A 15,749-nucleotide genomic window follows, 5' to 3' on the forward strand; every position below is an offset into this window, starting at 1 on the left:
TATTCCTCTATGGTACACATTCATGTTATTTATTTATTTAAACTTTATTGCACAACCAAAGAAACATGTACAAATGGTGGACTTAATGCCAAAAGGCATTCTCTACCAGTCAACCATTGGGTTAAACAGAGACATACGAGTATATGTTGGTGCCGGAGAAATAATAGCTACCAGAGACAAATATAATCGTGACATCAATAACTGTTATCTGTAACTGTTTTGGGAGTGTCCTGATATTTTTGTTTTTAAGGCATTAGAGCCCCTCAATGATGAGCGAGAACCGCTTACTTATTTGACTTTGCCACAAAGAGGGTCGTGATTAATAAACTGATATCAATTATAAATTATAACGCCAAAAAAAGCCAAGAAAACCCCCGGATTTTAGAATTTTTTTCGCTATATTGTTCATTTAAAAAAAGAAATCGTTTCTTGGTCTGCTTCCTATAAGCAGTTTCTTATAAAGTGCAACTTACGTACTTTCTGTAATCGAATAATATTTCAATAATTTTTTGTACAAAGTGCTGTAAGCGAATAATAAAATAATATTGTAGCGCTTACAAAAAACACCATCATCATTTGTATTGTGTATCATGTTCTTCAATACCGTCTACAAAGGCGCCCGCGGGATTATCAAAATTAATAAAGCTTAATAAAGGGTGTGACAAACCGCAGAGAAATATAAAACTTCCAAGTATAAATCACGCCGACTGTACTATAAACGTCCCAATTAAAAAAGCATGCATCCTGTTCAGGCGAGCCCCCTGCAACTGTAACCCCTGTTCGCTCGCTCCAACAAGCCGTAGCCGAATGGCAGTCGTACACGCCAGACGCCGACAGAAATGCAGTCTAGCTCTGTCGCGCCAATACGCAAGAGCGATAGAGATAGATAACCACGAAACAGATATTATCGTGAGCGTTTGTATTCGGCTACGCGCACAGCTCTGTGACGTTACTACGCCTACTCTCACTCCGTGTCGTCTTTTGGCCCTTTTGGATACCGCTGTGGGGTAGCGTACGGGGGAGAGACGAATTTCGTCCGATTTGAGGGTGCGCCCTTTAATGAGGCTCTTGACTCTATAGATAGTTGTGTAGAACCTGAGGGTGCGAGGGCTAGCTACTACCTATGTACTTGCGATTGGTCGAGGTTCACGACGAAAATACGACGTTTATCCTTTAAACTTAAAATAAATGCTCAATCTTCTGATAAGCATTTTTTTTTTAATTTAATGAGCAGGGTAAGAATAAATACCTACACACTAAATACCCAACCATGCATGCATGCAAACATTTCATAAACTTTCGGAACCATTTTATGTAATTTATGTAATTCCAAGAGTTAAATAGATCCATATAGGTAAAGTAGTAGATAGAGTTTTAAAGTATTTTTTTACCTATTACAAGCTTTTTCAATTATTTTTTAATTAACTAAGTAAAATTGTCTCAAATTCCATTTCACTCTGTATATCAACTGTACAGATTTTCTCATCATTCGTCACCAACATAAACAGCCATAAAACGTTAGAAGAGAAGATCACACAGTAACTATAATCCATCATAAGAGTAGATCAGCAAAAACTTAGCTTTTTAACGCCCGCCCCTCCGGTACTCTTACCACCACTTTGACACTCAACTGTCTAACATAATATGAATTATTATACGATAATGTGTTGGCAATGTAAGTACATTGATGTTTAGTAGATATATTTTTAATTATCTTCGGCCAAAAGTTATGGTAAGCGTAAGGTACCAAATTGGTTATGGTAAGGAATTTTATGATAGGCCGACGATACATATTTTTTAGAATATTTAAATACATGAAAATAATAAATAAAAAACTTATGCACAGAGAAGTGTAGCTACCATGAGTTCTAGTCACAGTGTGGAACATCGTTCACTTTCTCCCTACATGTTGTTATATGTTCCGTACGCTCTCGATATCGAGTAACGTATAAAGATTTGATGGTAGCTTGTGTAGCCACAGATAGGAGGCCGCAGATACGCCACCCCTTTTAGTGTTAGCTACACGTTCTAATAAAAGATAACAAGCCATGAATATTAAACTACGGGTAACGAGCTGGAAAACTATATCTATCTATTTTATTATGTTGCTTTGTTTTAGATCGATAGATTTCATTTTATTGTTCACTTTTTTATAGGTATATCTATTACTTGAGTAAAAAAATTCATATGAGTATTATTTATCTTCAAATTCACAAAATCAAAAATAATTATATTGTTTTCGGATATTCATAGAAAAATACTGAAAATGTTAGTACAATACGTTTTACTCTATCACAAACAAATATGAACAAAATGTAACGGATTGGAAATACCTATCAAGCAAGCCAATTTTCTAGTTGTAGGTACTTAGAGCTACGATACACAACTCAAGATAATATTATATATAAACTAAAGTTGGAGTCGTCCTTGTAAATATGTACCTATCTATACTATGCTAAGACAAACATCTCTAAAGTTTCTGTGGGAAACAACTTGTCGCGCCTACTTTTTTTCAGGTACTATCAGCAGCAAAAGAGCATGGCGAATTTATCAATGAATTAATTGATAATTTCTCCATGCACTTTTGCTGCTGATAGTACCTACTGATTTGACGCGCGTTTATTGTAGTTACTGTACTGTCGCTTTATATCGACGACCGCTCTGGCGTAGTTGGTAGTGACAGTACTTGACCCTGTCTGTTAAGCTGCGGTCCGGAGTTCGAATCCCGGTAAGGGCATTTATTTGTGTGACGTACACAGATATTTGTTCCTGAGTCATGGATGTTTTCGATATATGTAAGTACCTATTTATGAATTTAAGTATGTATATAATATTATCGTCGCGTAGCACCCACAGTATTTACAAGCTTTGCTTAGTTTTGAGCTAGGTTGATCTGTTTAATGTGTCCCCCAATATGTTTTTTTATAAATAACACTTTCCTTTAGAAATCTACAAGTGTACAGTTGATTTCAAAAATATATGTACATTTTTAGGGTTCCGTAGTCAACTAGGAACCCTTATAGTTTCGCCATGTCTGTCTGTCCGTCCGTCCGTCCGTCCGCGGATAATCTCAGTAACCGTTAGCACTAGAAAGCTGAAATTTGGTAACAATATGTATATCAATCACGCCAACAAAGTGCAAAAATAAAAAATGGAAAAAAATGTTTTATTAGGGTACCCCCCTTACATGTAAAGTGAAGGCTGATATTTTTTTCATTCCAACCCCAACGTGTGATATATTGTTGGATAGGTATTTAAAAATGAATAAGGGTTTACTAAGATCGTTTTTTCATAATATTAATATTTTCGGAAATAATCGCTCCTAAAGGAAAAAAAAGTGCGTCCCCCCCCCTCTAACTTTTGAACCACATGTTTAAAAAATATGAAAAAATTTACAAAAGTAGAACTTTATAAAGACTTTCTAGGAAAATTGTTTTGAACTTGATAGGTTCAGTAGTTTTTGAGAAAAATACGGAAAACTACGGAACCCTACACTGAGCGTGGCCCGACACGCTCTTGGCCGGTTTTTTTCACCTCATTGCTACGAGTTCAGATGAAGAAATGTACAGATATTTATGAACTCGACAGTACATTAGTCTTCAATACAAATAATAGCATACAGACCGTCAATATTGCTATTACTATTGATAGTGACAGATCCATCAATAATGTCTGAGTCATGAGCACATTAGCTAGTTAAAGCCGCCTTAAGTCAGGTGCAGATCTTAGAGGTTAACTCGCTTGCGCACGCGATGCAAGCGATGGAACAATGGCCGCGATGACAGCAAAAACGCGCGAAAAACGCGAAATACGACCGCAGTCATGACTAACAAGCATTAGACTCGCGGCCCCGTACGAACCGAGCCGACTCTCCCCTCGCTTTCATACAGGGTGTGTTTGGAGACTGGTTAATGGTGTTTCAAATATTCAGTTGTGTTCCAAAAATGTGATGATAATTTTATTATTTTAATTGGTGCAATTTACAATAAATGCATGGCTTATTCATTATCGAGAGACGTTTCATTTCGGTCCGTTTTAATATTTTTATCATTTTCATAAACAAAGTATTTCATATAGCTACAAATAAAGTCATAAAATTGTAGTAATTCTTTATAAATAATAATAGATACTCGTATCGATTGAGCTGTTTAATGTTCTGCATTGAAATATAAGTAGGCATTATTACCACGCAATGTAATTTAGAGATAGAGATAGAGATATTTATTTTTGCTTCCAAGTACACAAAATAACATTATAATGGTAACATGGACCCTAGTAGGGTATTGCAAAATCAATATTTGTCTTGGCTGTGTTCACAAATAAATATATATTCTTTTATATTCTAACATTTCTAACATCCCTAGTGCGTAACTCAAACTAGTAGGGCTACCATCTAGGATTTCTAAGGACTCGTTAATATTTAGATCTACAAATTAAAAATACCAATAAAAAACGTTATCCAAAAGCCGAATTGAGTTGAAACCTTTTCCGTTATCTCCCAAGTTATACACGCGACGTACCAGTGCCGGCTTTAAAAAAAGGAGCGGCTGTCAGCCGGTGCCGGACAGGTTATAGAGGGCGCCGGCCGGGAGCGTGTCGGCCCACGCGCGGAGGGTTCCGCGCTCTACTCCTATACAACCAATTGGACACTAGGCCATTGTAGGACTATGTCATAGTGACGCTAAAAATCAGATTGTCAGAAATCTCTACTGCTTGTCATTTTGACATGGTTGCAGGCCTAGGGTTCCAATTGGTTGACTGTACGCAGGGTTTTGTTGCCGCCTGATGGTAGCAACTCAACTCTAGAGGAGTAACATACGCTCTGCCGACCCTAACGCTCTGCCTGCACCTTCGTTGAGCTCTGGTAATCTTACTCTCTAGTTAGTTATTTGGCTCTAGTGTCATTTGGCTGCGATTTTGTGTAAATCGTACATAGCTGTAAGCGATACAATATGTTTTAGAGAGTTTCTATCTAGAAAGGGTATGTAAGGTAATATAAGAGTCGTAGGGTATACATATAGGTACATATGTATTTTCCTTGCAGTCCACTCATCTTTTGTTTCCGCACGGACACTTTTTAGAATTTTGTATTTACCAAATTTACTAACAAGACTATAATTTTAACTAAGTAAGAAGTTGTTCGCGGAAGGGTCTCGTTTGCTAGGGACCCCTAAGACCTTCTGCGTTATCTCTCCGTCAGCGTTTTGACTGTAATGTGTTAATAAAAGTGTAGCGTTTTGTCGGCGGTTTTAACGCGTGCATACATTTGGCTGAAATTTAGGGGAAGCTACCTGCCTGACCCGCGTCCGTTGCACAGTCCGGTTCGTACACCTAGAAACAAGGTCGTGTCAGATATTTTTGCTGCCTTTTTTGTGCGATGTATTACCGGTGACTAATAAGTCTACACGCTAATAAAAAATACCTGAAAACGCCTCTAAGATAGACAGAAGACAAAAGCTTGATCAGAAACTTTTACGCCGATGAGCAAATGCAAATGACTCAACTTTACAATTAAACTACTAGTAACAAATATACTAATGTAGAAACAATAATATTATAGCGAAGAGGTATTCATTTAAATTCAAAGTTTTATGTTCTCGCTTCTGTAAGCTAATTACCTATAAGTACCTAATTATAACTCGTAATTACTTAGTTTTATATTTTACAATTCCTACAATTTTATCCATACTAATATTATAAATGGGAAAGTGTGTGTGTCTGTTTGTTTGTCCGTCTTTCACGGCAAAACGGAGCGACGAATTGATGTGATTTTTTAAGTGGAGATAGTTAAAGGTATGGAGAGTGACATAGGCTACTTTTTGTCTCTTTCTAACGCGAGCGAAGCCGCGGGCAAAAGCTAGTTACCTATAAGTACGTTTTTGTTCTATACTACAGTCACCAGTAATCCCTTTGAATGCTGCAAAAATATTTGACACGCTCGTCTGGCTACCAATAACATCGTGTCAGATATTTTGCGGCCTTATGTGCGTAACATTTTATTACTGGGTGACTGTACCTGTGTGTTATTTATTTAACAGATAAAGTTTTTAGAGGCTATATTATTGCTGTTTTTTTTTAACTTATTGACATCAAAGTACTTAGTCACCCACGAGTGTATATCTCCAAGCACCTGCGGCAAGGGGCCGTTCGGCGCGGACGCAGATAAGCCATCTGTCCCTCTCTGACGCGCCACTGACAGATTTATCCAATGAGATAAGGCCACCGAGGTAATGGACCGACAGTAACTATTTCATAAAATTCATATTTTATATTCTTACTCATGTTGATGAACAGGCCAAAGACTAACAGAACGATCTGAATGATGTCAATTTGTCGGCATTAAAGAACACATGCGGTCGGTGTAGACCCTTATTGCGTTAGTGGCTGTTGGTAGGTTTGTTAACTACTGCGAAGTTGCGGTGCTCCGTATGTATGTATATCTGTCCCTCTCACTCGTCTTTTAACCGTTTTATATATCGATTCAATTCAAGCTTTAAATTATAAGTAAGTATTATAACCTCTGAAAAAGGACACTTTACTCAATGACTTCAAAAAGTAATCATTTTAATCTTAATGACAAAATGAACGTGCCAAGTGCTACTGATACTTAAAATGTTCACGGTTTTTTACAAAATTTCATCAAGAGGGCTAAAATAATATAACACTCATATCAGCATGCAATTAGTACCTAAATATTGTGAAGATGCGCGCTGTTTAAAAATGGTTTACTAAATTACTAAAAAAACATATAATTTGCAACTGTTCATAGTACCGTACATCCTTTTTTTATATGACTTAAAATTTACGATTAGAAATTGATGATGTATCGAATCCCATGTCATAAGACAGGTGTGGGCTGTGGGCCCGGCCCGGGTACCCACATCCGTCACCAAAAACACTCGACAATCTTCTACCCTTTCGAAGATGTCCAGAGAATTTACCTACCACTGATGGAGAGTGTGACCTGAACGTGAACACCTTATGGTGGTAAACCTTGTCAACCCTTGAGATGACCGCCTTAGTACGCACCGCACTCAACGAAAGACGGTGAAAATCTGATTACAGTCAGCATACCTATGTACAATCTCCTATCCAGATCGTCACTTTTCTCTGAAGCTGATTGTGTACATACACTACTCCTTTTTCCGCAAAATCTAACGAGAGTACAGCTGGTATCAACGTCGTCCTCCACTCACCAAGATTCGCAGTCATGATCTCCTGATCCTTCGGCTTTTTCTTCCTGGGCCGTCCTTTCTGTCGGGGCGGGGGAGCAGCGGCCCCGTTGAAGAAGCCCTTGTCCTCGCCCCGAAACTCGGGGGAGGGGTACGGGGGGTAGTGCGCGGGGGGCACGTAGGGGCCCGGGCACAGCTGCGGGGGCCCCGGCACCGCCAGGTGGGGGCCGTACTCCGGCATCGTCTCGTAGTGTAACCTGAGGGAGGGATGGTGGTTAGTTTGGCCTACTTTTTCTGACAGCGAGGTCTACTGACCCCAAATCCTTCATGATAGCACTTTGTTGGGTTCCTAACTGCCTCTTTTGGTGAGAACGGAATGTGGGACTAAGTGATCGCCAGTATCACCACCTTCATCAATTCTTTAGTTCGTTTAGGTTTAAGAAAAATTGCGCTCTCAAGCAGGTATACAATTTTATGCTATGGAAACTTGGGCTGTTAAGAACAACTGTACAATCTTTAAGTCGATGGATGACACTCATCAGACATGACAGATCATCGGAGCTCTTGAATAGGAGTGTACACAGAGGCAGCCCTCATGGCCAGTTCTGAAGCCGAATTGGGCGTCTAGGATGTGACAGTGCCGTGTTGAGACGTCTTCCCTGATATGTCCAGGAGTGTCATAAGCACGTGGACATCAAGCTCACCTGCAGCATACAGCCGAGTCCCTGATGCCGAAGGTGTCTTGGTGAGGAGTGGGTCTAGAGTGGTGAGGAGTGGCAGTGGCAGACTAGCTCACCTGCAGTATACCGCCGAGTCCCTGATGCCGAAGGTGTCCCCCTTGGTGAGCAGCGTGCTGCAGAGCGCGCACGAGAAGCAGGGCACGTGGAACACCAGGTCCCGCGCCCGCATCACTAGCTCCGACGCCGAGATTGGTGTGTTGCAGCGCGCACAGCGTTTTGATCCGTATAACCTGAGGATAGAGAGGATTTACATGTACTTTAACATTTCTCATTTGTAATTTATGAGGTCTTTGTCAACTTTCAAGTTATGACCCACTCTTATTGCTCTACAAATTACTTCGTACGAGATATTTTTGCAGCCTTCGTATAGTAAAATATTTCAGAAGTAGAAAGCTATTATCGACTTAGGAGGTGGCTTATAGAAACTCTGATAAAACAACGTAACTTAGAAACAAAAGCTTCTGTATAAAAAATAATATGTTGACATAAAAATATTCAAAAATACAGGAGACTATTTTTGTTCGTCTCTTATAATATAGACTTATTTATATAATCCAATATGGCGGGTATGGTAAGGTAACGAGCATGCGCGATGGTATCACCGCGCGCGCGCACGACCACCGCACACCGGCCTGTGCGCATGCGCACACTTACACTACACAGGTACACCATTTTCTTTGTGGCGTTTCCAGCAAAAGTCCCACTACTCGTATATCTCTTGCCAAGTGAGACACTAGTGTGTATAATGTATATTTTTCAAGATTTACAATAGATAATGATTTCATATTGAATATTATATAGTGTATAATAGTACATTACGATGCAAGTGCGTAAAAAAGGAAGTTCGAAACGAGTGGCGATAAATTAAAACACGACCGAAGGGAGTGTTTTAAATCGACACGAGTTACGAATTTCCTTTTTGCACGTGTATCGTACGACGTTTTTCAGTACAGATGCCCTCCGAAGTTTCGACCTGGCATATAATGAACCACTTCTCGCACTAGTGCGTAAAAAAAACACCATCTGTCGTGTTTTAATTTATCGCCACTCGTTTCGAACTTCCTTTCTTACGCACTTGTATCGTAATGTACTATTTCAGTACAGATGGTGTTTTTACGGTTCCGTAGTCAACTAGGAACCCTTATAGTTTCGCCATGTCTGTCTGTCTGTCTGTCCGTCTGTCCGTCTGTCCGTCTGTCCGTCTGTCCGTCTGTCCGTCTGTCCGTCTGTCCGTCTGTCCGTCTGTCCGTCTGTCCGTCCGTCTGTCCGTCCGTCTGTCCGTCCGTCTGTCCGTCCGTCTGTCCGTCCGTCTGGCCGTCCGTCCGTCTGTCCGTCCGTCCGTCCGTCCGTCTGTCGTCCGTCCGTCCGTCCGTCCGTCCGTCCGCGGATAATCTCAGTAACCGTTAGCACTAGAAAGCTGAAATTTGGCACAAATATGTATATCAATCACGCCGACAAAGTGCAAAAAAAAATGGAAAAAAATGTTTTATTAGGGTACCCCGCTATACATGTAAAGTGGGGACTGATATTTTTTTTCATTCCAACCCCAACGTGTGATATATTGTTGGATAGATATTTAAAAATGAATAAGGGTTTACTAAAATCGTTTTCTGATAATATTAATATTTTCGGAAATAATCGCTCCTAAAGGAAAAAAAAGTGTCCCCCCCCCCCCTATAACTTTTGAACCATATGTTTAAAAAATATGAAAAAAAATCACAAAAGTAGAACTTTATAAAGACTTTCAAGGAAAATTGTTTTGAACTTGATAGGTTCCGTAGTTTTTGAGAAAAATACAGAAAACTACGGAACCCTACACTGAGCGTGGCCCGACACGCTCTTGGTCGGTTTTTTTTATTTATCGCCACTCGTTTCAAACTTCCTTTATTACGCACTTGTATCGTTATGTACCTACTATTTTACCAAACCTCCGACTTTTCAAGGACGAAGTCATCCCCGTGGTCCCGGAGCAGAAGTGTTTAAATTTAAATATGTATGTGTAAAATCGTGAAAGTATTAAATCACATTCAATGTCATTGAGAAAGAGAGGGTTCTTTTGAAAATGAAAATGAAAATGAAAATGAAATATTTATTTTTCAAGTAGGCATATTACAATGCGCATATGAACGTCAAATAAAGCTACGCCGGCTCTAACCCTACGCCTCAGCCTCGAGAAGATTTCAGTCCCCCCTCAGTTGGGAGGGGGGTATCCACTATGGGACCGGCAAGAAACTCGGCGGGCAACTTCTTTTCAAAACATTACATCTTATAACTAACATGCATTAAATAACAAGATACAATTTAACATGCAAAAGTATTCATCAAAGAATATGAACAGACTAGGTACTCTATGGCAATTAATTTCAATAAATTATATTATTGCTTAATAATACGTCGTTCTTCTTCAGAGAAAAGATATCAAATTGTCACAGAAGAAAAAGATAATATGAATCTCAATATCATTAAATATGTAATTTACCTACACAACATAAAATATAAAATATTTGATGTGCTTTCTTATCTGAACTGTGTCCTCTATACATAATACAATTATTTTAATTGCTATTCGTTTTTTGTAGTTTCTGGTTCGGGCCATGCATGTTTGTCTGTCAAATAGTCCTCGACTCTGTAATAAGCCTTTAACATCAATGATTTTTTTAAGTAGTTCTTAAGAGCTGGGAGGGGTAATCTCAAAGCAGTGTCAGGTAACTTATTATAAAAATGAATGCATTGCCCAACAAATGACTTCTGTACTTTACGGACACGAAACTTCTTTATGGCAAGCTTATTTTTGTTTCTAGTGTTATAATTATGGATATCAGAATTCTTAGTGAAACAGTCTAAATTCTTAACAACATAAATTATACTATCATAAATGTATTGGGAAGCTACAGTTAAGATATTAATTTCTTTGAAGAGTTCTCTTACTGATTCACGTGTTCCTAAGTTGTAAATAGAACGAATGGCTCTCTTTTGTAATACAAAGATAGTCTGTATGTCAGCTGCTTTGCCCCAAACCAGAATACCGTATGACATTACACTGTGAAAATAACTATGATACACTAGGCGAGCTGTCTCAACATTAGTCAGTTGCCTGATTCTCCTAACGGCGTATGCGGCTGAACTTAATTTGCTTGCTAGTTTCCTTATATGAGGACTCCATTGTAGATTTTTGTCCAATGTTAAGCCAAGGAACAGTGTTGTATCTACCATCTCTAAGCATTCATCATTCAAAAGTATTTTTGTATCGATTGGTTTAACATTCGGCAGAGAGAATCGAATACATTTGGTTTTCTTAGAATTAAGAAGTAAATTGTTGACAGTAAACCACTGCAGTACATCAGCTAACGTGCTATTAATTACATTGTAATCCGTAGATTTTCGGTCAACATTAAAAAGCAGTGATGTATCATCAGCAAAAAGTACTATTTCACAAAAGTTTTTTACTATACATGGCAAATCATTTATATAAACCAAAAACAGGAATGGACCTAAAATTGAGCCTTGTGGCACTCCTAATTGGACAACAGTCCCGCTAGAGCGAGTTTTGTTAACAACTACTGTTTGTGTTCTATTGCTAAGGTAAGAAGACATAAAGTTTAGGGCATTTATAGACAAACCATAATGTTCTAATTTCAAAATGAGCGTTCCATGATCCACACAATCAAAGGCTTTTGAAAGATCACAAAATATGCCAATTGCATCACAAGAATTTTCCCAAATATTATATATATGTTTAATGAGTACCGAAGCAGCATCGGTCGTGGAACGGCCCCTTGTGAAACCGAACTGTTTGCTTGTAAGTAATCTATGTCTGTTGAAGTGTCCCAGTGCAGTTTTATTAGTGCCTACTTGAACATAACCAATAATATTATACATTTAACATTTAACGAACGAGGCTGGCAACCTGTCACTGCAATGGCACAATTTCGTTTTCTATCAACCCCTTATTTGCCAAGAGTGGCACTGAAACTTGAGTAGTTTCATGTGCTCTGCCTACCCCTTCATGGGATACAGGCGTGATTGTATGTATGTATGTATGTATTTAACGAACACGTATACACGACGAACGTAACACGCGAACAAATGAAAAAGGCTGAATGCTACGATGCAGTTCAGAAAAAATTCATAACAATTTCGACACATTGTATAACAAATTACTTGTTATTTTTTATTAATAATCACATTGTAGCAATGTAATTTATAAATGTCACAAATGTGTCACAAAATATGTATTTATATTTTACAAAAAGATGGAAAGATTATTTATTATCTTTTAAGATGCCAATATTTTTTATTATATTGGAGTTGATATTTATAAGCAGATAAATTTAGTGGCGTAGTAGAAAACTTACAAAAAATCCATAGTCATTGTATACACAGATACCTACAGTCTACACACAGAAGCGGTGACATTACACATTAATATAAAAAAACGCATTAAAATTATCATAAACCTTGTCTCAACTTTTCTCACTCTTGCTGCCAATAAATATAACATAGATAGAGTTGTAAAAACGCCCGGCCGATTATAAATTTACTATTATAACGACTGTCATTTGATTTAATACAGTTTTTTGTTGGTCTTAAAGTTGTATAATATAGCTTTTATTACCCGAACGAATTGAATATGAATTTAGTGGATATTATGTATCTATTAGCATTTAGGTATTTTTGGGCGGTCAATGACATTTAGGGAAACTGGTTTATTGTTTATTTAGTATAAACACTTTTAGTGAGTAAAAACCGCTACCATAACTAACGTGATACATAGCGAATTAAGTTTTAATTGTAGATTGTTGACAAGTTCCCAAGGGTTTTACTCCCTTATAATATACTAGCTTTTGCCCGCGGCTTCGCTCGCGTTAGAAAGAGACAAAAAGTAGCCTATGTCACTCCATCCCTTCAACTATCTCCACCTAAAAAAATTACCGACGTGAAAGACGGACAAACAAACAGACACACACACTTTCCCAATTATAATATTAAGTATGGATTTACGGTGGGAGATTTAAGGAGTACTTTAAATCCTGACAGAAGTGTTTCAAGTGTTACCTAAGGTGAAGTATGTTCGTGTTTTCATTCTCTCGTTTCTAAAAAAAAAACTAAAAAAAAAACATAATTTTTACTGTAGTGAGTTCAAACTTTGAGAGCAATGTACCTATTCGTTTTTAAATGCCGAGCCGACAAGCTTGCTGTGAACTTTTAACCGACTCATTATAATTAAGAATTTCGCGTTCAGTGTCATAATGAAAGCTCATTTTGGCGAATAGAATTGAACCGTGTATTAAAATCGATAGTAGATGACAGTCTTGTCTCTAATATTGTTTAGCTTTGTGACCGACTCGCATGCCACCTGTGTACAAATATGAGGCCGGGGTAATTAATAACGATACGCATCGCCGGGACCGGTAGCCCACATTCCGACACCGTCGTTATAGGAACTCACCAAATTCTGACGTTACTGTATCCTACATAGTGAGGGCTGACTGCTCTATAAATATACACAGTTTTTTGTGCGCAGTGATTTTTTTGTGTAATTCGACATGTGAGAGTACTTCATTCAGAATGAGAATATTTAGACTTTATAAAGACATTCTTCTTCTTCTTCAGACGTTCCCTCAATGACATCATCTCATTCTGTTGAAGACTTGGTCCCCCCATTGGCAATCCTCGCCAAGAACAATAAGAGATATTTTATTTTATTCAAGTTTTATGTTTTATTGTGAAGATGGAATTACAGCTTGCTGTTGAGGGAAATTAATGGTTAATTGGTTAAAAATAGCAAATTAACAGTCAGAGCATTCCAATTATAAATGGTGCTTTAATTTGCTTATTGTTTAATAATTATGTAAATTTGTACAGTAGTGTAACTACCTACTTGACTTACTATATTCAATAAATTAATCTAGGGAACTAGTTGTACGTAAATGTTTGATTGCCCTTGTTCTTCTTATTTGCCTTCATCGACGGTATTGCGTTTTCTAATAAATCAATAAATATTATCTTTAGATCACTATATTCTTACTATTGTTGTTCTAATAACATCCTTACTTTTGGTTTTTGTCACATAGTATTTACTAATCGGGAAAATGGTTGCTTTGATTTTTGTTGGGATTGATTGATTTGTTGGAAAACACAATCTCGCTTACTTACTTATACGGGAGCTACTGATGAATGGTCGACGCAGTCTTCAAAACGTGACGTGTTCGGCCAAGAACTAAGGCGAATATTCAGTCAGCATCCTCCTGGCATTTGCCGCGGCTCAAGGGATCCTGGGGTCCGCTCTGACAACTAATCCCAAGATTTGGCGTAGGCACTAGTTTTACGAAAGCGATTGCCATCTGATCTTCCAACCCGAAGGGTAACTAGGCCTTATTGGAATTAGTCCGGTTTCCTCACGATGTTTTCCTTCACCAAAAGCGACTGGCAAATATCAAATGATATTTCGCACATAAGTTCCGAAAAACTTATTGGTACGAGCCGGGGTTCGAACCCGCGACCTCCGGATCGAAAGTCGCACGCTCTTACTACCGCTAGGCCACCAGCGCTTCTAAGCCGAATATTCGGTATTCAGGCAATATAACTATTCGGTGTCTGTGGAGGTTAGTTAGAAGCAGCAACCCTGCTGATCGCGATAGAGTCGCGGACCACACCGACACCGACGTCTCACTCCGCTCCGCCTATCTCCCATCGGCTGCTTAAATCACCCCGCACCACACCGCACCGCTCGCCCGGCCCGACCACGCACGACCTTACTGCCAAGCTATAACACTCACTTCAGGCCTGCCAAATGATAATTATGCTGACTTTTGCCATGGAGACCAACCTTGAGTATTTACTGGTTAAGTTGATTTGAAGCAATCTTTGGTGCATTCTTTGGTAAAGCATTTCAATATTAAATGTAAGCAGTTATACCTAAAAGGGGCTAGCCTTTGACTGCAATGGACAAATATCAAACAATAGAATGCAATTTTCAAATATAAAGACAAGTCATTGGTTGAAGAATTGACTTAATTAACTTTTGACTCCGACAGATCGATTTAAACGACTCACGATTTCTAGACATAATGTTATGAACTAAAACGGAATTTATCAAGGAATTTTCATCTCTAGTTTTTCGTACTACCCTCACTTAAGTTAAATGATTGCACTTGGTACTTCTGACAGATCTTGACTGATTAGATTGGACTATAATTTTCTACTGTAGAGAAATTTGCATTGTGAATTAAGGGTAATTCCATGATAACTTGCGTTACATTTAGAACGCAAAGTTGTCAAACAAAGGTTATTTGTGGCTTAATTCATTCTTAAATATCTTTTTTTGCTGGTGCACCATTTAATACAGTTAAATCTCATTAAACTAAAGTGAAAATTATTTGAAACATAACCATTTTCTGGTCTTAGTACACTAAAATGAGTTGGTAACTTTCGTTACAGAAATTGGACATGGGTTTTTAAAGCATCATTTAAATACGATTTTTTTTATTTCCGTATTGATTTACGAATTTTCTTGTAACTTAAATAGTGTCAGTCTTCAAGAGTACCTACAGGTATGTTTACGTAGCAAAAAGGAATCTTAATATTTTTCAATTATGAAAATAAACATGCAAAACATTGGTAACTTGCGTTTCAAGAAATCAGTAACTTTTGTTACGTCCGAATGAAACGTATTTTTTTATAGTTAGTGATCGAAATATGAAGCAAAAGTTACAGAAGTAAAAAAATACAGGATTCCTTGATTTTTAGGGATATGAGGGAAAATTATATTATTTCCCCCAAAAAAGATATTCAGTTTTTAATTATTTTTTTGATTTTTTAAATATTATGTTATTTT

At 38.0% G+C, this 15,749-nt stretch overlaps 1 protein-coding gene across 2 annotated transcripts in view; it reads right to left on the reverse strand.

The window, feature by feature from the left end:
- Positions 1-15,749, reverse strand: part of LOC125241115 (protein apterous-like) — a 112,168-nt gene that overhangs the window by 40,798 nt on the left and 55,621 nt on the right. For both annotated transcript variants that reach the window (XM_048149444.1, XM_048149443.1), the window contains exons 3-4: positions 7,969-8,142; positions 7,197-7,429 (exon numbers count right to left, since the gene is read on the reverse strand). In XM_048149444.1, coding sequence (XP_048005401.1) covers positions 7,197-7,429; positions 7,969-8,142 — 407 coding nt within the window. The remainder of the gene's footprint in view (positions 1-7,196; positions 7,430-7,968; positions 8,143-15,749) is intronic.

Source organism: Leguminivora glycinivorella, chromosome Z (assembly GCF_023078275.1).
Source record: "Leguminivora glycinivorella isolate SPB_JAAS2020 chromosome Z, LegGlyc_1.1, whole genome shotgun sequence".
Classification (NCBI taxonomy): domain Eukaryota; kingdom Metazoa; phylum Arthropoda; class Insecta; order Lepidoptera; family Tortricidae; genus Leguminivora; species Leguminivora glycinivorella.